Here is a 22412-nt window from a genome sequence, read left to right on the forward strand (position 1 = left end):
TGGCAGTGGCTGGCACCAACCATCATGCTTTTTGCCTGGTGGAATAAAAAGGAAAGATGGGAGGCAGCTCACTGCCACCTGCCCGCCCTGCCATGGCTGCTTCTCTGTGCCACCCTGTGCCACTCTGCCCTGCCTTGCAGCCAGCTGAGTATGGAGTGAACCTCTACAAATGGAACTGAAATAAATCTCCCATCCTTTCACTGTGGGCGCTGGGCACTCTGTCTCAGCAATGAGAAAAGTAACCCGGATAGCAGGTGACTCTTGGATTAAGGCACTGGGCAAAAGGATGTCAGTGTAGCTGGCACTCAGATGGCATAAAATCTTCTAGGCTCATCTAAAGTCATAAACATACATAAGACAGGCATCAGGGACCTAAACCTTGGCAGGAAATTAAACAGCAGGGCCCCTCGCCCACTACTGGTAGGAGAGCAGGGGCACACACCAGACCAGTCTCTCTGCAGGGGGACAGACCAGGCACCACAGAGCTTCCCAGCATTTCTGTACAGCAGCAAGCCCCCCAGGGATGTTGTGTTATCTGGAATAATGAAGTGCAGGTGGTCAGGAAGGTCTTTATTTATGTGCTTAAGGCAAGCTGCCGAGTGGCTCAGAGGATGGACCCTGGGCTTCCCTTGGAGCCTCCAGCATAGCTTAATTTCCAAGCCAGTGTAGACGCGCACAATACACAATAGACTCTTGCTTTCCTGGGCAGAGTCCTTACTCGGTATGAAAGATAATCCACTTCGGAAGAGGTGCCTGAGCCCCGGGAATGGGGGAAGGATGGACTGCTCTGCTGACGGTGCGCTCCGAGCAGTGCAGCTATAACGGCTTCCTGGCTTCCTGTGGCTCATCTGAAAAGGGACAAGCTATTCATGCCGGAAGCACATCTCGGGACGAATGACATGCTGCTGCTGCAGATTTACAGCCAATGTTCAGAGGTGATTGCCTGAGATAATGCATTAAAGGTGTTAAAGCTTTTATCCAGCTGCCCCCCAAAGCTCCATCCATTCCAGGTGAGGCTTTTCAGAGGTGGCTGGATCTAGGATGATATTTGGATTAATGGGGGTTCCTGAGATTAAGGGTGTGCAATACTAAATTAGTGCACTGGGTGGAATTAGCACAGTTCTGGGTGAGGCTGAGTGGATTTCCTAAAGACACAAGTCCCACTTGGTATGGGTAGCATCACCCAAAAGGCTCGTAGCCTGGATGAGGTAAAAAAGAAAGGGAGGCTTGCTGCGTGCTGCCTCCTGCCCGCTCTGCCAGGGACTGCTGCTCCTCTGGGAGGTCCCGTTGCCACCAGGCCTGTCTGGAATGCTTTCTGTGCCACAAGGCTCGGTGAACCCTTTGCACCTTGGTGTGGGTTGGCTTCTGGGAATGGGGACCTGAATTCCGAGCAGGAGGGCTCCTGGGGACCTTGTGTGCTGCAGGGTCCCTCTGAACAGGCATGTAGAAGGGAAGAGTTTGCGAGGAGACGGGTGGGCACGGGGCAGGAGAAGAACAATTCCGGTTCCAGAACTGCCATAGATGTCTCTCAGGAACCCTGACAGCAGGAACAAAGGTTTTCTCTGCCACTCCCTGCAGCTTTTTCTAGTAACGATTTTGTGTTTAACTTCAAAAGGAACTGATTTCTCAGGCAGGGTCTTTGTGTCATTATTTTAATTTTAACTGTTTTTTTAGGTGACTAAGAATAGTATTATAGAAAGAAGGCAGGCCTTGGGGGATGGAGATGTGCACTGGATTCCTCATGCTAAGACCAATTCTTTCATGGTTATTATGAGAACTCACTTAACACCCCAAGTCTCAGGCTGCTCATGAATAAACAGGGAGACGAGACCTGCCTCATCCAGGAAGTAGACTTCAGCACACTTGGCCAACAGCAGAGAGCCAGGCACAAACATCCACTGCGACAAATATCGAACAGAACAGCATCCGCACGTTGCAGAGACTGGCTTCCCGCGGCTTCCCCAGTGTGTCTAGTGTCACTGGCACCACTGTTCACTGCACCGCACGATGGATCCGAGAGGTCACGCTCAGTCCCGCGTGGCAGAAGAGAGACAGTGGCAAGCTGCAGGGCCTGTCAGCAAGCTGAGAGATGCTCGAGGCAGAGACCGCACCTTGCTGTCACTCGGGTTCCACCCACGGCAAGTCTCTGTGCCACCCTCTCTGCTGGGGTGAGGGATGAGGCCACGTCCACACCTCCTCAAGGACGTCTCTGTGCTTCCTATAGCCAGACTCTCGCTATATTAAGTACACCCTTCCTGGTGACTGGGAGGGCCAGAGCCGCAGGTCTGTGCAGGTCTGGCTGCACAACTGCCCTATGTGAATTCTTGGGTATTTAGAAAAAGTGCTGGAAGCTCTGAGAAAAATGTCAAAGCATGCACAGTGCACACCTAGGTGTGACTCGTGTGTTTCCCACTGACACAGAAGACCAAGGGCTCTGTGGACTTCCATACCTCAGTCTGGCTCCCGAGTGGCTTACGAAAACCCAAAGCTGATTTCCTGTAAATAAATGAAGCTTTTATAGAATCTAAAGCATTGAAATATTCAGCTGCAATTCCCAGTCTCTCGTCACCATGGAGTAGCAAAAAAAAAAAAAAAAAAAAAAAAAAAAAAAAAAAAGAATGAAAACCATCCTTTCACCCCAGCAGAACTTGGGGAGAACAGCTGTGCGCGGCTCCTCCCTGCCCCCTGCCCTGTTCATGGAGCCGAGCCAGCCTGCCCAGCGCCTGCTCATTCAGAAGTGAGGCACAGTTGGTGTTGACTGGAAGCGGATCCGGGACACAGAGGAGCGTCCTGCTTTCAGGGGAGGGAGCCACGCCCACTAGACCAGGACAGACAGCTGCGGGCAGCATGGAGAATCACGGGTCACGCACCCTGTGCCCGATGGCACGCCTTTACCTTGTTCAGGGGCCCTCAAGCCCCCTACGTGCATGACCCCCCCAAACACACACCACCATGGAGAGAATTGTGCAGTCATCAGGGGGCTGCCATGGGTAGAACTGAGCACTGCAGGAGCTGAGTGTGGAGACCTTGCGCTCTGGGGACTGTCACACTGCTCTGAATGTGCACAGGGCAGACTGATTTCTCCTGCTGAAATCTCTGAGTGTATCAGAGATTCGGTGACTGTAATCCCAAATTCCTGCTGCAAACACCAGGAGAGGACACGGACTCTCGCGAGCTCTGTGCTGGGGTCTCGCACAGGCTGCTGCCAGCCCATGTGTGTCCAGTGGCCCAGAGCCCTGGGCTGCTCACGCTCTGTGCAGCACTTGGAGCTGGGCCAGTGGAGCCCGCTGCTGACCTGCAATGCCTCTCGGTGCTGTTTTGTTCAAGACTGGGTTGAAATCCTCTTTGGGTTTCAGCTGTGCACACTTGGGTCTCTCAGAGGGCCCTTCTGCCAGCTGCTCCATGCCTGGGCTGTCCTTGAGGCCCCAGTTGAACCTGTTGCACTGACGTGCTGTTCTGGGCCAGCACCAACCTCGGAGACTGTTCCGTTTGTGTCACAAGGAATGGCGCCATGGTTCCCAGCTTCTGCTGTGAGCAGCAGTCTCCTGTGGCTGGTCACAGAAAAGTGCTGGTGCGTGTCTCCAGGGAACACCGATAGTGACGTGTTGGTGAGTGCAGCGCTCTGACTACCTGACTAAAACTGCTCCTATCTGGCACATTTAGGTAATCAGATAAAATATCTAAAATTCACAGCAGTTGCCAGTTGTGTGTGGCGGCACGCAGGAGGCTGAGGAGGGGCAGGGCAGAGTGTGAAGTGCGTCTGGGCTCCGTAGTGAGTTCAGGCCCACCCTGGACTCCACAGCCGGATCAAACCTTAAAACACAGATAAAAAATAATATACTCAAAACAAAAAAAAAGCCGAGTAGTATCTGTTTCCGTTCTATTATGGTGAAACGTCCATGGGACTGACCCTACCAAACCCATGTGTTCATCACTGTTTTCCTGGGTGGTTTTTCTATTAAACATCTGCTTAGCCCACCAGCTATATGGGAAGACACACCGCATGTCACAGCTTTGGCTGGCATCATGGCAATGGCTTAATTTTACTTAAGCCATTAATTTAAGGGCACAATGTCAAAATAATGAAACGATTTTGAAAATGCACTCCACAAATCAGACCTGTGCTAGCACACCTGTCTCCGCCGCCGCTTTCTCCTCCAGAGGCTGCCGAGGATCGGGCACTGCCCTGTCCGCCTGAGCGCTCCAGCGAGTGGAGAATGTGGTGCTCAGGCGTTCTCAGTGTGCAGCGGCGGCGTAAACTCAGCCTCTGGCGCGGGCGCGCCCAGCGCGAGGGAGCACCCAGCGCCTCTCCTCCTCCCCCTTGGCTTGGGTCTCAAGTGCTGCGAGTGGAGCAGCTGTAAATAATTGGAGTACTGTTAGATTATAGCATCAGATGAAAAATGTCCCCGAGCTAATGCGGTCTGTACGTCTGAAAGGTACAGGCGGCTAAACGTTTAGCCTCGAGTTAGGTTCAGCTCTGAAACATCCCCCAGAAGACTCAAGTGTCCAAAGCTGTGGCTTTCGGAAGGGGACAGGGTCTCGGGGCACGAGACACAGCGATGCGGTCCTCCTTCCCTGAGCTCACGGACAGATGTGTGGTTAGGGGAGAGTCTCCTCGGAAGGAGTGCGTCGCTGGGGTTGGCTTGGGGGACAGGGCGCCTCCCCTGGCAGCCCCGAGGCCAGCGGCTTTGCTGCCGCCCCCCGATGCCCCTGCCTTGGGGCCCACTGTCCGCGAACTGAACCCCGAGGCCGTGAGCCAGTTCAGCTGCTCCTTTTCGATGTGGGCGTCGGGCACTGGGTCCCTGCAACGCGAAGGCCAGCCAGTCATTGCTGCTCACCGCCGTGCAGCGAGGGCAGCTCCTGCTCCCTGCCCGTCCAGCGCCAGGCAGCATCCCTGGGCTGGTGAGCGCTTTTCTCCATCTCAGTCCCGGGCCCCTTACCCTCACCGCCTCGGGGAGCAGATGTGGGCTTTTAGCTTTCCCCGTCTTCGCCCCGCACTCCTGCCAGCGCTATGTGGGTGGAAGTGCGTCGTAGGGGGCGCCTTGGCGGACCGGCTGCTCCCCAGCACCACCCCATCCGCACACCGGAGGACAGCGACAGAGACAGGTGTCGGCATTCAGGTCACACCTTGTTGCGCATGAGCAGAACTTCCAGCAAGCTGGTTGACCACTTGATGCCTCAGTTTTCCCAGCTGATAAAAGTGCATGAAAGCAGCCCCCTTCTTACAGCACTGCGAGAGTCTGCCGAGCTGCGACAGCGCCCGGAGCACGCGGCGGCGCAGCCGTTCTGGGCAGCCCGCACTGCTCTCCGCAGGCCCCAGGCCACCGCTGCATGCAGAGCTGTCAATCCATTCTTTGCCTGTATGAAAGCGCATCAGAATTGGTGTGAGCTTGTATTTCTCAAATTACATGGCCAGAGAGTCTGCAGAGACGGAACTGTTGGGGAGCGCGCATTTGTGAGATCCTCATGACTCTGGATCTACAAAGGAGAATCATCCGTGAAGGCACCAACTTCCTCTCCCACACAGAGCTCAGGCACTGCTGTAACACAGTGTATGTTAGCAGGAAATACTGATGCCAGGATGGATGGGAAGGCCAGTCTTCAACATCATTGCTCCAACGAAGCAAGGCGAACCTTTTCAAACTTGGGCAAAATCTCTAGAACCTTTGCCCCTTGCCTCAAGGGCGCAAGAAGAAAACTATAACGAATTTAAGTGCCTGGAGGGAGAATTGGCTGCCCTGGAGTGTTTGGTAAGCTACTTCGGGTGAAGATAAAATGCCTTTGAATATAAAGAGGGTAAAGCAACAGATTTAAAACTTTAAAGAGAGGAAATCCCAAGGCCACAGTAAATCAGAAATAAGTAAATCAACCACTCAACTAATTTGGAGGAAAATGGATTACTCACCTTGGGCTCACGTCGAGTAGCCCTTATAATCACATAAGCAGCTCTGGTACTTAGGGCTGCTTTTCCACCTCTTTCTTGAGCTTCCTGTATGTTCTGAAGGATTACTGGGCACCATCTTACGAGAACATGCCATCACACTAGCTTACAAACGCCTTCCCTCAACAGGCATGTGGGGAGGCACAGAGCTCCTAACAGCCCACAGTGGTGCGGGATGGTCCTTCTCATGGTGCCAAGTTTTCTATCATTACAAATGAGGTCAAAATGGTGTGTACTGATCTTTCCAAAGTATACAGTATTTTGCAAAAGCTCACAACAGAAAAATATGTCTTGTAATTTTTGAACAATGCTTGAAGTTCTGATATTAATACTGCTGCAGGGAAATATAGGTAGCAAATCTAGACACCTTGGCCAACAGCCTCAACAATTCTCTTTCCTCTGTGCCCTCGATATGGGGGTTTCCAGGTGGGAGAGTCTGCCCAGAAATTCATTAACTTCCCTCCCCAAACACAGCTGAATTAAGAAGAATGTACCCAATTACAGTCTACAGTAAAATGAGGTTTATGGGATTTTAATCAATTTTTAGTTCCAAAATCACTTTATTTCATGATTTTGCTCTTACATTCCATTTTGGCCCCAGGACTAAAATATAACTTGTGAAGTTCAGTCTACTACTTCCAAGTATAATTTCATTTATTCATGACGTATAATTAGGAAGAAATAGGTAAACAATTAGATCGAATGTAAACAGAGTAAACGCAGGGCGGGTAAGGCAGCCTTTTGCTGAGTGTGCTTAGTCTGACCTGTTTGCTCTTATTTAAATTGCTTCCAGAATCTTCTAGAGTTTATACTTAAATTAATTTCTTAATTGAATGATGACGGACAATATTTTTTATAAAAGAAATAGAGGCTAATATGCCCAGAAAGCGGTAAGGCACAGCCAGACTCCCAGCTCTGGTCCTTGTGCTCGACCCTCAGGAAGTTACCCACCTCTGCCCCGGAAGTGGCTCCTCAGCCAAGGAGAGCAGTGTGTGCAGTTTCAGGGGCCTCCGCCTGTCACGCTTCCCTCAGCATGAAGACGCTTTAGCTTATTGTGTCCTCTCCCGTGTACAGGACCCAGCACTGTGGAAATACTTTGGTCTTGTATAAAAGCCTTAAATGTGTATATTTAAAGGAGCACAGGCTCTGCTTCTCATGGGAACCTGAGCACGAACAGCACGTCTGGCCCTCATGGGGTGCAGTGGTCAGGGTGAGCCCCTTGCAAGGGAGTAGCAAAACCAACAAGGGAGGCTGGTCCTTCCTTTTTGCCTGCTATTCTGCTTTTACAGCAATGCAAAATACACCTTCACTCAGGCACTTTCTCAGGCTGCAAGCGGCTGTGCTGGGTGTGAGCAGGGCTGGGCCTGCCGCTCCAGGACACTCCAGCAGACTGTGGAGCTGGGTGGCCCCGGGTGCAGGCTCGGTGTGAGCTGGGCAGCCCGGGCGCGGGTGCTGTGTGAGCTGCGCAGCGAGGACTCGGCACAACCCAAAGCAAGCAGCATGGAGGGTCCTGACTGCACAATGAGGACCCCAGAGGGGCAGCGTGGACACGTGTGCACAGGACACGACTGCAGGGTGCGGGAGAGCATGAATCGCCCATGTCCAAGGCGCTGTCTTACAAAATGCTCTTTCCCTGCTATGAAGAAATGCAGAGAAAGTCGCCATGTGCCTGTCATGTAGGCTGTTAAATCAGTTTTCATGTGAAGTATTTCTACATCATGAGGCTTTAATGTCTTACACTTGCAAATGGAAGCAGGAACTGCTACCTTCTTAGCCATATTGGCTGCCTAAGATGGTTTTTTAGAAATTGTAACGTGTTCTTCTCTTTAAAGATGGATTTAAATCAAAATTAAAATAAGATAATGAAAGCTTAATTTTTTAAAAAAAAAATAGAAAAAAAAAAAAAAAAAAAAAAAACCCAAACAAACTCATTAGAAACAACACAGTAATCTGTTCTGAGTGACCAATGTGTTCAGCTGGAATCTCATTTTGATATAGTATGTGTACACATGGCAGAGACCACATACATGTGTGTCTGTACAAGGCTATGCACACTCCTGCACGTGTAGCGCACACATTGTGCACACCCACGTACATATTCATAATACGACATATGCTGTGTACATCCCACACAGACCACGTACACGAACCCACACAGTATACACTGCGCATGGTGTGCCCCATGAACATACCCACACAAATGGGGTGTACTGTGCCCATACGCCCCCCTCCCCCCACGTGCACATACACGGCATAGATCATGTCCCCATGCGCATGCCTGGTCTACACTGTGTCCACACGCACATGTTGTGCCATGCACACGTCGTGCACACACGTGTGACCCATGCAAGCACACCCATGGTGGAGCCCCGCCCGCTCACCTCCAGCCTCACGGATCCTTCGCCCTGCTGCCGACCTGCGCAGCACGCTGCGGCCTGAGCTGAGGAGGGTGCTGAGCTCGTCCAGGGGGCTGCAGGGCGGCCGGCTGCTCGGGGGGCTTGGGGCGCCCGCGGGCCCGGGGCTGGGCGTACCCCTGCAGGCCTTGGGCGGCGGCCGGGCAGGCTCCGGCGCGGGTGGTGTGGCGGGCACGGAGCCCGGGCCAGGGCTGGAGGGTTCTGCGGACAACGGGTACTTCAGGCCGGGCTCCAGCATTGGCAGCCGCGCCACCTCCAGCGGCGTCAGCGGGGACTCATCAGAGGCTGGTGAGCCGGTGGTGGGCGCGGGCGGGAAGACCAGCAGGGGCGGCCTGTGAGGCAGCAGGTTGGGGAAGGGTGCAGGGATGTCGCTCGCATCCCGCTGGGCCGGGAGCCAGGAACCGGCACCCTCCTCCGGCAGGAAGTACTTCATCTCTTCGTAGACTGACTCTCCCTGCTCTGGGCTGTAAGCTTCAGGCCCCCCTGGCCTGGTCGCATTCCCCACCATCTCGATGTACACAGGCTCAGCACTGTCGTCCTCCTCAGGGGCAAAAGGCAGGTGCAGGGGCAGCTGCAGTGTACACTGAGGTGAGGTCCGAAGTGCGTGCAGGGTCCCCTGGGCCTGACGCGCACCCGCCTGGCCAGCCACTCCCGGGGGCCTTGGGCCCCAGATCTCCTCATAGGAACCGCTGAGCTTGGTGTTAGGGCTCCTCTTCGGCTTTCGCGGGGGGATCTTCTTCATGGTGCTATAGTCATCGCTGTGGGGCCTGGGCCTCATCAGAGCTGGAGCAGGAAGACAGAGGGGAGGTGAGCAAGGTTGAGCAGTAAGTCAGGGTACAGCTCAGCGGGAGCTGCCCTTCCAGGGTTCCTAGGCAAACCCAGCCCTCCCAGGCTGCAGGCCTGGAGGGGACCCCACCCACGCCCTGTAGACCTCTCACTGCCAGGCACACCCTTGCTCGGCCCCACCAGCTCAGGAGAGCAGAGCCCACAGGTGTGGTTTGCGAACTGCTGAGCCCAGCCCGGCCTCACTGTGCTGGGGGTGAGGGGTTCAGTGCCCCCCCATGAATCATATGAGGTGCCAGATCTGCTGCTGCTGTCTAACACCATCAAGAACCCGGATGTGCAGCTGCCTGGGTCCAGCTGCACTGCGGGATCACCAGCCGCTGGCCCCAGGCAGCAGGCACAGGCCTGATTCTCAACCGGAGGATCTCAGAGCTGTGCTGAGCCCGCAGCAGCATGCAGGCCGGGTGGCAGATGGTGTTTTCCCAAGCTGGGCTCAGGGTCTTCAGCCCTGCAGCCTCTTTGGGAACCTGGGCCGGGGAGCCTGTCTGGGTGCCTGGTGAGGAGAGGTAACCGGGCCTGTGGCCACGCAGATCCTGTCTCCTTCGACACTCGCAGGGCGTCTGGATGGGTGAGGCTAGAAGGCCCACCTGCTCCTTCCTCCGGTGCTCAGCTGTCCCAGCCGGGATATCAGGGACGCGGACAGCACATCGTGCCACTGGCAACCGCAGTCTGGTGACCCTGGGCTGCCGAGGTCTTTGCTACAGGTGCACAAGGCAGACATTGGTACGGAAATGGACCACAGCCAGAAACAAGAGAAACTCAGCCAGATGTGGTCGTGCCAGCCGGCCTCCTGGTTCTCTGGGAAGCCGAGACAGGAAGATCTCAAGATTTAGCCCGACTTGGGCAATTTGGTGACTTCCAGTAAAAAATTAAAAAGAAATGGAGATGTTGCTCATCTAACACCACCAAGAACCCTTTAAACAAGGCCTTGGGTTCACCCCTCAGTGCCTCAAGAAACAAGCAACATGGGCGCCTGTGGCGTGGCTTTGGGAAACCCTGTCCCTCAAAGGAGCCGTTGGAGAGGCCGCTGGCCCTCAGGCAAGTGTAGAGGAGGCTACAGGGAATGTGAGCTGTGGCAGGTGGAGGCCTTGGCTCTTCTGGGTCCCTAAGGACAATCAGGAGGCTGTCACTGTCCAGCGAAGCCACTGAGGCTAGGTCCCTGCCAGTGTGACTCTGGGCAAAGCCCCAGCTGCTCCGAATTCTAATTCCCTTGACACCCGAGGCTTCCTGAGGGAAGCAGCAGAAGAGGCCGAGAAAGGAGCATAGACCTCAGTGTCTGGCTTGTCACCAGCTCTCAGACGGTTACAGCCCATTTCTGAAAATGTCGAATGCTGTGGTGGTGGGAAAGCCAAGAACACGGGGCACTCCTGTCATGACATAGCCAGGCTGTGGGCGAGGACCCCAGGAAAACAGGTCTCTCTCGGCTGAACCCACCCATGGCCTCTCGGTCTGTGTCTCTGTGGCCTGTAGAGAGCTCCACAGCTGCCTAGGACATGTGCTCACAGCCATCCAGGAGGACAGGTTGCGACAGTAGACAGTTCCACATCTGTGACCTCTGTGGCCCCTGGAGCAGAGCCGCATCCCACTCATTCTATTTGTCCCAAGGACACATGTTGGGGAGCAGAGTGCTCACAACCTGTGTGCATGCGGACTTGGGGCATGTGCAGAGCGCACCTCCATTCCTTCCTCCTCTGCCCCTCTTCCCTTTTGTGAATGATCCATCTCTCCACTTCCTGTTATTCATCCTTTCTTTCACTCTTCGTTTATACTTCGGCCTTCTCCTGAGAGAAATGGGGCAATGTTTAAGCGTGTGTGTCTCGCTTATTTCACTTAACGTTCTGGTCTCTAAGTGGATCTACGCTCCCAGGAATGACTCGAATTTATCCTTCTTCCTGGCAGAGCGGCACTTGGCTGTATGTAAGTGACTGAGTTTCTTCATCAGTACATCTGTGCATGGAGTACGTGCTGCTTCCGAGACTTGGCTGCTCAGGGCTGTGCCACCGTACAGGGTGTGCAGGGGTCACCGCGGCAGGGCGTCTTCGATTCTTCAGGAAGAGACCTGAACGGGGCACAGCAGGGCTGCATGGGATTTCTAGTTCTATGTTTTGGAGAAATCTCCAAATTGATTCCCATCATGGCTGTCCTAGCTTATGTTCCCACCAACAATGCAGAAGAGTTTCCTAAAAATCCTTCTCAGCTTTTATTCCTCAGAAGATGAGTACCTAGAATATGTAAAGAACTGAGAAGACAGTTGGCTCCCCCACCCCCGAGGAAAAGGCCCAGTCAAAAAGGAGGCACAAGAGATGAATGGACGCTGCACAGAAGAAGAAATGCCAACCTGCATGAGGAGAAGACGCTCCACAGCATGGGCCCGAGCCGCACCTGAGACTGCACCCACTGTAGCTGCTGTGCCCATGACATCTGACTGCTTCAGATGGTGCTGGCATCGCTGGGCCCCAAAGCAGGGGTGAACATTCACCACAGTTCCAGCTGCCCCCTGGCACCAGAGAAGCTGCCAGCAGCGTGCCGGCCACACCTGGCGGCGCTGTCCCATGCCCGTGGGCTACAAGTCCAGAATACGGGCGGATGGAGTGCCTGGATCCCCAGTGGCGTTCTCTGACTCAGTAAAGCTCCAAGCCCAAGCAGCAAATGGCCAAGTTGTTTAACTTCCTTATTTGTAAAAATTTATTTAGAGTATGTTCCAAAATGCAGATGTCCATTTCAGTCTAAGGAGACCAAGACTTTCTCTTGGAGGTTACAAAGTAGCCAGTGATACACTGTGTCCTAAGGAACCTGGAGCAGTAGCCTTCAAAGGGAAAAAAGGCATTAGCTTTTCACAGCCTTACAGACCCCCTGACTGGCAGAGGCCAGTGAAATTAGGCTCCACCCAACGGAGCTTTCCAGAGACCTCTGCCAGGTCTAATGAGACTTCGGGGTGTCTCACAATGGTAGTGACAAATTTAACATTTTAAAGCCCATAAATTTGCCTTATCTTTCTTTCTCTTTGATGTCTTCTGTTGTTTTGTTTTTGAAATGGTGTCTTCCTCTGTGGTGTAGGCCGGCCTCAAATGCCTGCTCACCCTCCTGCCTCAGCCGCTGGAAGGCTGGGATGACGAGTGTGTGCCCCCACACAGAGCTCTTATCCCTGAAGAAGTCAGAGTGGAGCCCCAGTTCCACCCTCCCTTGGGCTCAACCTTTATCTTCATGAGTTCCCTTTCTCTGTGGCCCTGTGACCCCCGTGTACCTGATCACCCCCAACCCCAACTGCAGGCTGTGGCCTGTGCACGTGCACATGCACATGTGGGTCCCTTGGCAAGGAGGTCCCTTGGCTGCTCCGAGCTCATGGTGCTGATTTTTAGCATCAGCCCCAGTGTGGAGGCAGAAGTGGCTCCACTTCAGAGCCATTATTGTTTGTAATCTGACTTCATTAGATTCACTTGGCACTCCCTGGACTCGTCATGGCCCTGCTCCCTGATGACTGTGTCAGCCTCGTCGATCGTGCTCTTCCTGTTCCTGCTGCTGAAGTCTTTCTTGCACCCAAAGAAAGCATCCTGTGGCAGTGACAGTGGCAATGGGCTTGGTCCAGGTTCCCAGGGGGGCACTGGTCACCTGGACGGCAGTGGACTCCATCTGCATTCTTAGCAAGGGACACGGAGGGCTGGTGAGGAGCAGCTTCTACAGCATGTGTAGGTCAGGGGACAAGCACTGTTCCCTGGAGATCCTGCCTGCCCTTCCATCCATGGACAGGGTCACCACAGATGGCTGCCCACCATGGCCCCTCCTGACCTTGTCATTGAGACACCAAAGCCACCTGCCACCCTCCCCTTCCTGAGTGCAGCCGGGGCAGCTTCTGTGCCTCTGTCTGACGAATGCCGTAGCACATCTTTGCTGCACGCAGGCCTTGGAGAGGCCTGAGGGACAGAGCAATGGGTGCCGCTGGCTGGTCATCAGCCCCCTGCCCCAGAGTGTGGCCATATGGCAGTGTGTGGGACCCTTCATGCTCAGGAGGAGCCAGGCTGCCTCTGTGAGCGGTGTCCTTCCAAGTGAGGGCTTCTCCACAGCCACGGGTGGACCCAGCCCTGCCAGCCCCACCCCAGCCCTGCTCACCTCTCTATAGCAGTTGTCTCTCCCTACAAATTCTGTGGAGTGACTTGTTTACTGTGTCCCACCTGTCCTTCCTCTGGAGAATCAGAGACATGTAGGGACACACACACACATGCACACATGCATGCGTGTGCGCCTGCAGTGGAGCCTGACATGCATGAAATATTAAACTACTGAAATCGGCAAAGGTTCTGCTGAGAAGTGCCTCCTTTGTTTTCACTAATGCTAAAACTTAATGACACTGTAGTCATCCAAGTTTCTACACATGGCTGTGGCAGAGTGCCCTCCAGTGTGTGAGTGGCCCTGCTGTCCCATGCACCCCTCTGCGCGTGGGCACACAGGCTGCTGCCAGCTGTGGCTGCTGCGAGCCATGCTGCTGCTCACGTGGAGTGCCCGGGTCGCTGCGAGGCGGCATCTGCAATTCCAACCGGATTTCTACTCTGAGCTATTTGAGGAATCTCCACACTGATCTCCACGGCGGTTGTAACATCAGAATCACAAGCTTAAACATCGCACTGCTTCTTATACAGGAGGCCCAAAGTAGAAATACATTAAAGAGCAAACTAAAAGACAGACAGTAGCAAGCGGAAAAGGAAAGCAAGGGGGCCAGGAGGAGCATGCGAGCAGGAGGGAGGGCGATGGGAGGGGAATTCTGGTGTGTCCTGCCACGCCCCAAGCCACACAGAGCAGGGCCGCCATGGCCAGCAACCACGTGCTAACAAAGAGAATAATTAAGAACTAACAACTAAGTGACAGTTACAAGCTATGTGGTGCTACTGAGGGCTTTCATGGGGAATCAGAGGCGACATTCCCCTGGGACATGCGGCGTGCGCGTCTGGACCATCCTCACGCAGCCTTGGGGTCTAACCCCATTATGCCCACTGAATCAGGCTGCAGCGTTCTGCCGTGTGTGAAGTGCCTCACTCACCCCATGCAGAGCCGGGCTTTGCTTCCAATTAGACTGTGGTCACAGGGAAGCCCAGCGAGTGTGTCGGAACTTTTAATGAGTGCATATTGACACGGATGGGCAGCCAGCTTTGTGCGCCGAGTCTGCTTGGAGGCTGCCAGCTTGCTGCAGGGCGGGTGCACTTAAGGAGCTTTTCCCTAAGAGGCTTGCAGATTTGCATGAGAAATATTTATATTTAGTGATTACAGGCCGCTGGCAAGGCAGCGATCGGATTTACTCCTACTAGGAACGTGCTTGGCCCACGCCCACCCTGGAAGCCTGCAGCCTGACCACCACAGCTTCCTAGGGGCCCCGGGCTCACCGTCTCCCGACGGGTCCTTGGCTGCTGCAGACAGGCAGGCACTCACAGCCTCATAGGAGGCGCTCAGCCGTGTGTTTGGGTCCCTCTTGGGCTTGGGTGGAGGCTGTTTCCGTGGTGACGGGAGGCCACTGCTGTCATCCATGCTGAATGTGGGATGCAGTGATGGAGGCCGGAGGGATGGTCCAGCGAGGGCCGGTGCCAAGCTGTCCACAGCCACAGAGACAGGCACAGAGCTGGGGTGTGCACGCCACAGACCACCCTGGTCTTCAGCCCTTGGGGAGACAACACAGACAACACAGACCAGAGAGGCCCAGATACATTATTTGTGGACAACAGTGAACCCGACCCGGGGGCACGCGCGGCCGGAGATGCGAGGCAGCTGCCACCTGAGCAGCCGCCCTGCTCCGGGAATGCGCACACACTCGCCGCCCGTCAGCATTCTGGCTCAAAGCCACCCCCAGCTCAATCCTACCAAAGAGGCCGCGGTTTCCCGTGGACATCACTAAATGACCCTACTCAGGCTGGTTCTTAAGCAAACCAAGAAGCCAGGATTTTGATCTGCATGATTTCTGGGAAGCCCGTCTTAGTAGGGAGTCACTGATGCATCAAGTGCTAGAGGTCATACCACGTCTCTTTGCAAGCACAGCGCACAGGCCGCTCAGAGCTAGCAGGGATTCTCGCGATCACATCCTCGGGCTTATCTCCCCTCTCTCTTCCTTACCATTTAAATTCCACCAGCAATTATTTAATTATGTGCAAAACTATTATTTTTCCTGTGACTCCATCTGTTTGCCTGGTGCCAAGTGAACTGCTGGTGTTCAATAAATAAACAGACAAATGCGTCTTCACTTAATTTTCCATCAGGCAGACAAATACATAATGCAATTGAGAAATTGGGGTGACTGTGAGGCTCCAGCAGAGAAAATAACAAACACTATTCTGGAAGCCATTTAAAATGAGTGGTTATCTGCCGCATAAGGCTCCTTCTAGCTTCACATGTCAAAGTAATCACACACTAGCAAGATGCCAGTGTGCCCATTGTGAGGAGTTTCCGAGCAGTAGTTTTATAATTATATCTTTCTGTGGCAGAGCACCAACAGGGCTGCATCCACCACCCGGCAGAGCCAGTCGCCCGTGTAGAAAATAAAGTCGCAGAAGAGGCGAGTGTGGCACTCCGTGGATAATTTGTTTTCCCTGTAATGTTTAATTACAGTTTTCCGTACAAAGGGAATTTTTTTCCAGCATTTAATCACTGAGATATTTGAAACTAATTAGCAAGAGACGCACTGGCACTTGCACTTCACCAACAACAAGAAAGTCATTTGACACAGGCAGTCACAGCGAAGGCAGAGTGGTTTTCGGAGGGAAACAAGGGGTCACCCAGTTTCTAGGGAAAAGTGCACAGCTCCCAGCCGGGCCGAGATAGAGGAGCGAGGGTGCCCCAGGTGGGGACTGAACTTTCCAGAGTCCTTCCTGGGGAGGAAATGACCACGAGAAGACGACCCTGGGTGTCCCAGATTTCTATTTCAGGCTCAGCAGCCCAAGTGAACTGCTACTTGAAAAGCTTTTTATTTTCTACAGCTTTCCATTTTGGCAAGGAAAATGGAACCATTTCCACCAGGAGACATAGGGTGTTCCACTCTCTGAGAATGCACACGTGTGTGTGTGTGTGTGTGTGTGTGTGTGTGCACGTGTTTGGTTCTGGACATTACACCCAGGGCTTCTGCACTGGGTTACCTCCCCAGCTCACTTTTTTCTTCTTTTATCTGGAGACATACTCTCATTAAGTTGCCCAGGCTGGGCGTGAGCTTCTAGTCCTCCTGCCTCAGCTTTCCCGAGGGCTGGGCTGGCAGGGCTGAGCCACCACCCTAGCCACGATCCATTCTTTGACTTCCTCGGTGTTCTGGCTCACAGTGCCCTCTTAGCTCTTGGGTCTGATCCCCAGAATCCCTATCCATGAGCCTTGCATGCATCGTACCTGCATGAGGGTGGCAGGCCCCACTCTGTATTTGCTATCATAGGAACAGAGGGACTGGCCGTAACGCTCTGAGCATGCTCGAGGTACTCAGGAACAAAGGCCGGGGCAGAAGCAGCAATCATTTATGCAACCAAACTCACACATGCAGCATTCACTCATGAAAAGAGGGCACAGAGAAGCATTTTCTAGATCGCGAGCAATTTTTGAGTTGCACTGCGCATGCTCATTCCCGCGCGTTCCCTTAAGCATTTCCTGCGGGGCTGAAGTCGGAACCAGCAGCATTTCCCACGCCCAGAAGCTGCTCAGTCGGTCACAGAGGCATCAAGGCCAGGCCGCGCTGCCTTTACCTTGAGTCTCCATCCTGGGGCCTGGCCCTGGCCCCCGCCTTGTCCCTGGGATGGGCAGCGCCCACTTCCGTGCGGAGCCGGTCGTTCTCCCGTGCGATGTCGGCTGCGTTCTGGATGACCAGGGCGTCGTAGGTCTGCAGCGCCAGGTCCTCGGTGTCCTGCAGGAAGCTCCTGACTCGCAGCACCTCCTGCTGCTTGGCACTCCTCTTCTGGAGCAGATGTTGGCGGGCTAGAAACCCTCTTACAACTTCACAAAAGAACATAAGCCTGTGTCAGAGAACGCAGGGGAAAGTGCCAAAGCCAGACGTGCAAATGAAACTGACAGCTACGAAGGAAGACGTGAACATTTAACCCCGGCAATTGTCACCAAAACCCTGCAGTCTCCATAGACAATGTCTCTGAATTCGGCAGGACAAATGACAGGTGATGCCCCTGACTGGGCGAGCCCTAGTGGGTGGCACTGGGCACACAGCCGCCCCTATGCATTTTGGTAACAAGCTGGATCTGGACACCCTGGTGTAAAAGGACAGAAAAGATCCTACTCCGAACGCCGAGAATTTGGGGGTACGGCTCCTACCTGGGGAAGGGGCGACTGGTTTCAGTTATCTCAGCACAAGCAGGCACAGCTGCCTAGCCGGGCCTGCCCGTCCCGCGCCTGCTCTCCTACGGGTGCGGGCTGCAGCTCGCAGGTGAGCACGGCACGGGGCAGCGATGCGCAGAGAGCCACGCGTGGGCCAGCGGGAGGGAGGACCTGGAGTCCTGGGCACGGGCGGAGCCGCTGGCCGCCCGAGAAGGGAGCTGCGCGCTCCTGTCTGCGGGCCAGACGAGCACGGTGGCCCTTCCCCTGGATGCAGGGCACAGGCGCAGGCATGGGCCAGGACTCCTAGCTCCGAGTGTCTAACATTACAGCAAGTTGTGGCGTAAAGAAAAACCAATTTCAGGGAAAACCAGAGTGTGCAGCAAGGATGCTTGTTTTTGCGAGAGGGAGACATTTAAAAACACCAAGTGCTTGAAATAAATTCTCCATGACTATAAGGGAACCAACAGGCGGCTGTGGAAGAGACCCCTGGGCACCCTGGCGGTGTGGGCACAACTTCCCTAGGAGAGGAGTGCTGCAGCGTCCGGCAGCACAGGCACCCTGTGCTCGCTTCCTTTCAGGTAGTGACATGGCATGTGGGGTCTCTGGGGTGCAGATGTGTAGCTAGCGTACAGCAGTCATGCTGAGCTCATCTAAGAGTAGCAAAACTAAGCAGCGGGGGGACCAGGAGCAGAAGCAGGAGGAAGCTGAGGAGGCAGGAAGTGACAGGGACAGCGAGGAGGAAGAAGCAAGGCTAGCTGGAGGGCTCACCAGCTTGTTCTTGTTATGGTAGAAGGATCACAAAGTTGACTTTTGGAGGATGAAGCAAGATGCTTCGTGTCCTGGAGTAGAGGGAGGACCAAGGCAGCTGCCCCAGGCTTCCTGACCCCTGCCTGGCAAAGGGCTCACGGCGTCACCCAGAGTCCAGCATGAGCAGCTTCCAAAATTCTTTAAAACTGTTACACAAGTTGCTCTGCTTCAGGAAATTGGTATGGTATTGTATTGTATTGTATCAGGAATTGAACTTAGGACCTTGCACTTGCCAGGCAGGTGCTTGTGCTGCTGAGCTATGTCCCTGGCCCAGAAGTTGCTAATAGGTGGCATCCTTAACAAAGGACCATCCATACAATTAAACTGCCAGCAAAGGATATTGATCCTGGTCCTTCTGATCATTTCCAGAGGTTGCTTTTATGAATTGATCATGATGAGATCTTCATTTATAGACACTTTTCATCCAGGATAAGGTGAACACATGTGTGTGAGGGTGAAAATTGACTATAGGAATGATCTAAAATGATAATGATTACACTTAGATCTAAAAGTTATGGCTTTCTTCTCCCTGAATATTTACAAAGGGAAAAAATGGAACTCTTTTTAAAAACTGGAAGAGGAGCCAGGTTATGTAAATTTTGAGTAAACTTAATATCAGCAAAGAGTACTCAGGGAGCCGTGCTCAGGGGTGGAGAAGAGAAAGTCCACAATTAGTGCACTGCACTTAAGAGCCTGTGATGCTTAGAACACTTTTATTCCCATTATTCCACTTATGCAATGGATAAAATTACTATTTTCACTGGGATGCTGTTTTCAGGGTTATTCTCAATCTGTCTATTTAAAAAGGTGGCCAGAGAGTTAGAGCTGTTTCTTTCTTCTGCTGCCTGTCAGCTCAGCCCAGTGAGTTCATCTCTGTGCTAAAGCAGGGAGACCTGTCCCAGGGCCTGACGGAAGGGGAGGCCCCGTGCCACACCACGGCAGAGGAGATGGCCTGGAGGGCGGGCTGCTGCTCCTCTGCACACGTGCTACCACCGGCTTGTCTCCCTGATCCAGTCCCAGCGGTGGGTGCGAGTTCAGACCAGACCCCGTGTGCAGCTGGGACTGAGTCTGGGTCTCTAGCCAGCCCCGGGTGAGGCCCCACTCTCGCCACTGTGGGATACAGAGGGGTCCCAGAGCAGACCCCTGGCCCGTCTTCTTCCCTTTGCGGATTAAGGGTGGAGCTACAAGGGTCAGGGATAAGAGAGAGAAGATGCATTCTGAGCCCAGAGGTGAGGCCCGAGTTCCCCACCCTGAGGGGAAGGAGGTGGCTTCAGGGGACCTCCAGCAGGCTGCTATGTGATTGCTGGGCCCAGGGTAACTCCAAAAGCGCAAGACCCCAAAGGGCAACGCTGCAGCTGCAGAGGAGCTGCACCTTCACACGAGTCACAAGAGTCTGTCTCGGGGCACCAATGTGGTCCTAAGAGATGTCTGCTGAGACATGGGCAGAGGACACGCAGGACCTGAGGGTGGCACGTGGGATCAGCGCTGCTCATGGACATGGGGGTGACTGGAGAGGCCCCTGGTTATACATGAAGCTGTCAGAATCAGCCCCAGCCAGAGCCCAGTGCCAGGGGACTGTGGCAGCAGGAGGCTGTGCCCCTTCTCCTTTCTCCTCAACCTGAAGAAACAGGGCCCCTATGATTATGAACATAACACCGGCAGTACCACTGGCAGAGACCAGACTCTTTCCTGGGGACACTCTGCAGGGCACAGGCCTGCAATGGCTAAGAGCGGTGCTCTCACCTGAGTGAGGGCTCCCACATCGATTGGTCCTGGACATACGAAATTCCGAACAGCGATGTGGGAGGGACAGCACACTGCAGACCTTGTATCATCGGAGAAGTGTGGGGCCCTCTGATTCATGCTTACAGGATCCCTGAAATGGGCCACCTTCCAGGCTCCCACGCTAGAGGAAGGGCTTCAAACGTATCAGAGTGAAGCTCATGCTACACTATGGAATCAAAGACTGCAATCAATATTAGTTTCTCTTAAAGACGTAAAGGGTGTGTGCACTGAGCGCTGCCTTCCCAGCATCTTCCCCTGGCTCTGCACACATGCAACCTGTTCTTCTTGCCACTTGCTGGGGCCCTCACGCAAGTCCTCTTTCCTGAGTGTCTTAGCTGCTCTGCTGGAGCTGCCTCCATGGCCTGAACTGACTTAAAATGCTGTTTTTGGACATTTTGACTATGTAGGAAAACCAGACCTGCATGGTGCCAGATGCAGGGAGCACACTGGGTGAGGACCCCACAGTGTGGCTCCCAGCCTGCTTTGTCCACCAGGCAGTAGAATTCATACTTTTTATCTCACCTCCAAAGACATTCAGATAAGAGGACTTCAGGACTGCTTCAGAAAGTGGCCGGAGGGTGGGTGAGTGCGTGTGAAGAGCGGGGCGGGCCTGGAGCCGGATCAGTGCAACGAAACCTTTACTATGCTCAAGTTTTGTATAAACTTTTGCTGTAGGTTTTGGTTGCACCTTATAAGTCACACCAGCAGCCAGCACGCAGAGTAACTTCTACTCTTGCCTGTCTGGAAGGAATAAAATGAGTGGACAACCTGAAAATTTAAAAATCTACTAATGATATACATTGTGTGTGAGGCCCAGTTGCAAAAGTGTGTCCTTTATTCACTGTCATTTGGATTTTCATAGAAAAACAAATTCTCAATGGAATCAACACCCAAAATTACAACGAGAAAGACCCCATCAACTGCCAAAGATGTCACTGTAAATACTGCCATTACTTCTCCAGGGAGAGGAGATGAGGATTTTCCAGGGGCAGATGGACAGGGGAGAAAAGTGGCTTGGCTCACAGAACGACATGCTTCCCGGAACCTGCAGCCCAATGGCCCGCAGAGGGCTTGCTCTAAGGGCTCCTGCGCAGCCTGCCTCGCGCCAGGTGGGAGTCTCCCTGCCACAGACTGCCAGGCACAGTCTATCCAAGTCTTCGCGAGGCGAGGGACTCATGATGAGGTGCGTGGATTCCTACCTTCAGCTTAGACTTGGAGGAAAATGTAACATGGAATTTCACGTGGAATTTACCCAATAAAGAACGCGCAGGCCTGCACATGTGTGTGTGGAGGCAGGTATGGGGCCCACCGGGCAGCGCTCCCCAGACACTCCAGGAGGAGGCCCCCACGGCCCTGGGAGACAGAAGGGTTGGCTAGGCCACCACGCCCACTGCTGCATGAGCACAGCGTGCCGAGTTTCCGGCCTGCTTCGGAGGCGCTGGCCACACGGTTACCTTTTTGGCAGGTCACGATCTTCCTCTGCAGCCGCTGGCACAGGTCACCGAGCTGCTCTGCCTGCCGGTGCTTCAGAAACACCTTGCGGACACCAATCTGCAACAGAAGCAGCGGGCAGGAGTCAGCGGCCAGGCGTCACCCGAGGATGCCCAGAGGATGGGACAGAAGGCATTTCCAGATGAGCAGACAGGGCAAGCTAGCAGCACTAATTACAGTGTCTCTCCCTTCATTTCAATGCCGCAGCACTTCATCTAAATTCTGAAGGTGGTGTTCTAACACGGCTGGTGGCTGGCTGTGTCCCTGCATCAAGTGCGTGCAGACGCCCGCTGTGCTGGCTGCAGCACACACTTGGCCCGACTCCGCCGGAAGTGGAAGCCAGCCCTGGGAATGCTCCCACACTTCAGGGTCCCCCTTCTTCTCTTCTTTAGCCCCCTCTTCCCTCTGCTCAGGCTGAACCTGCACCAAAGCAAACACCCACCCACGCAGGCCGAAACCGCGCGGAAGCCTCCCGCCCAAGGTGTTGCGTTTCAGCGACGTTCCCCGAGGCCACCCCGTGTCACTATGGGATATCCGTACAAAAGCAGCTACCAAACTTCAGCACAAAAGGGAGATGTCTCCTAGTCGCCTCTGTGCGCCCGCCTCTGCGATGTCGGCACAGACAGGAGCGATGCCATGGATGTCCATCCCAGAAGGGGCACGTAAGAGCAGTACCTTTTAGGAAGACGCCAAGTCAGTTGCTAAGGAGAGGCACCCAGCTCTCCCAGATGTCTACTATTGCAGATAGCTGTCAGAGAACATTCCAGAAAACCAAAATAGGCCGGGGAGATGGCTCAGTGGAATAAGCGCTTCCCTGGCAAGTGCAAGGGCCTGAGTTCAATCCCCGGTTCCAC

The 22412-nt window shown here is 53.9% G+C and overlaps 1 protein-coding gene across 1 annotated transcript in view; it reads right to left on the reverse strand.

Annotated features, from left to right (window-relative positions):
• Myo16 (myosin XVI) overlaps positions 1–22412 on the reverse strand; it is a 416963-nt gene that overhangs the window by 45048 nt on the left and 349503 nt on the right. Inside the window, exons 29-32 of the mRNA XM_023715200.1 lie at positions 21522–21618; positions 16896–17142; positions 14571–14842; positions 8323–9138 (exon numbers count right to left, since the gene is read on the reverse strand). Coding sequence (XP_023570968.1) covers positions 8323–9138; positions 14571–14842; positions 16896–17142; positions 21522–21618 — 1432 coding nt within the window. The remainder of the gene's footprint in view (positions 1–8322; positions 9139–14570; positions 14843–16895; positions 17143–21521; positions 21619–22412) is intronic.

The sequence above is a fragment of the Octodon degus genome, unplaced genomic scaffold, assembly GCF_000260255.1.
Source record: "Octodon degus isolate 3935 unplaced genomic scaffold, OctDeg1.0 scaffold00039, whole genome shotgun sequence".
In the NCBI taxonomy this organism is placed as follows: Eukaryota; Metazoa; Chordata; class Mammalia; order Rodentia; family Octodontidae; genus Octodon; species Octodon degus.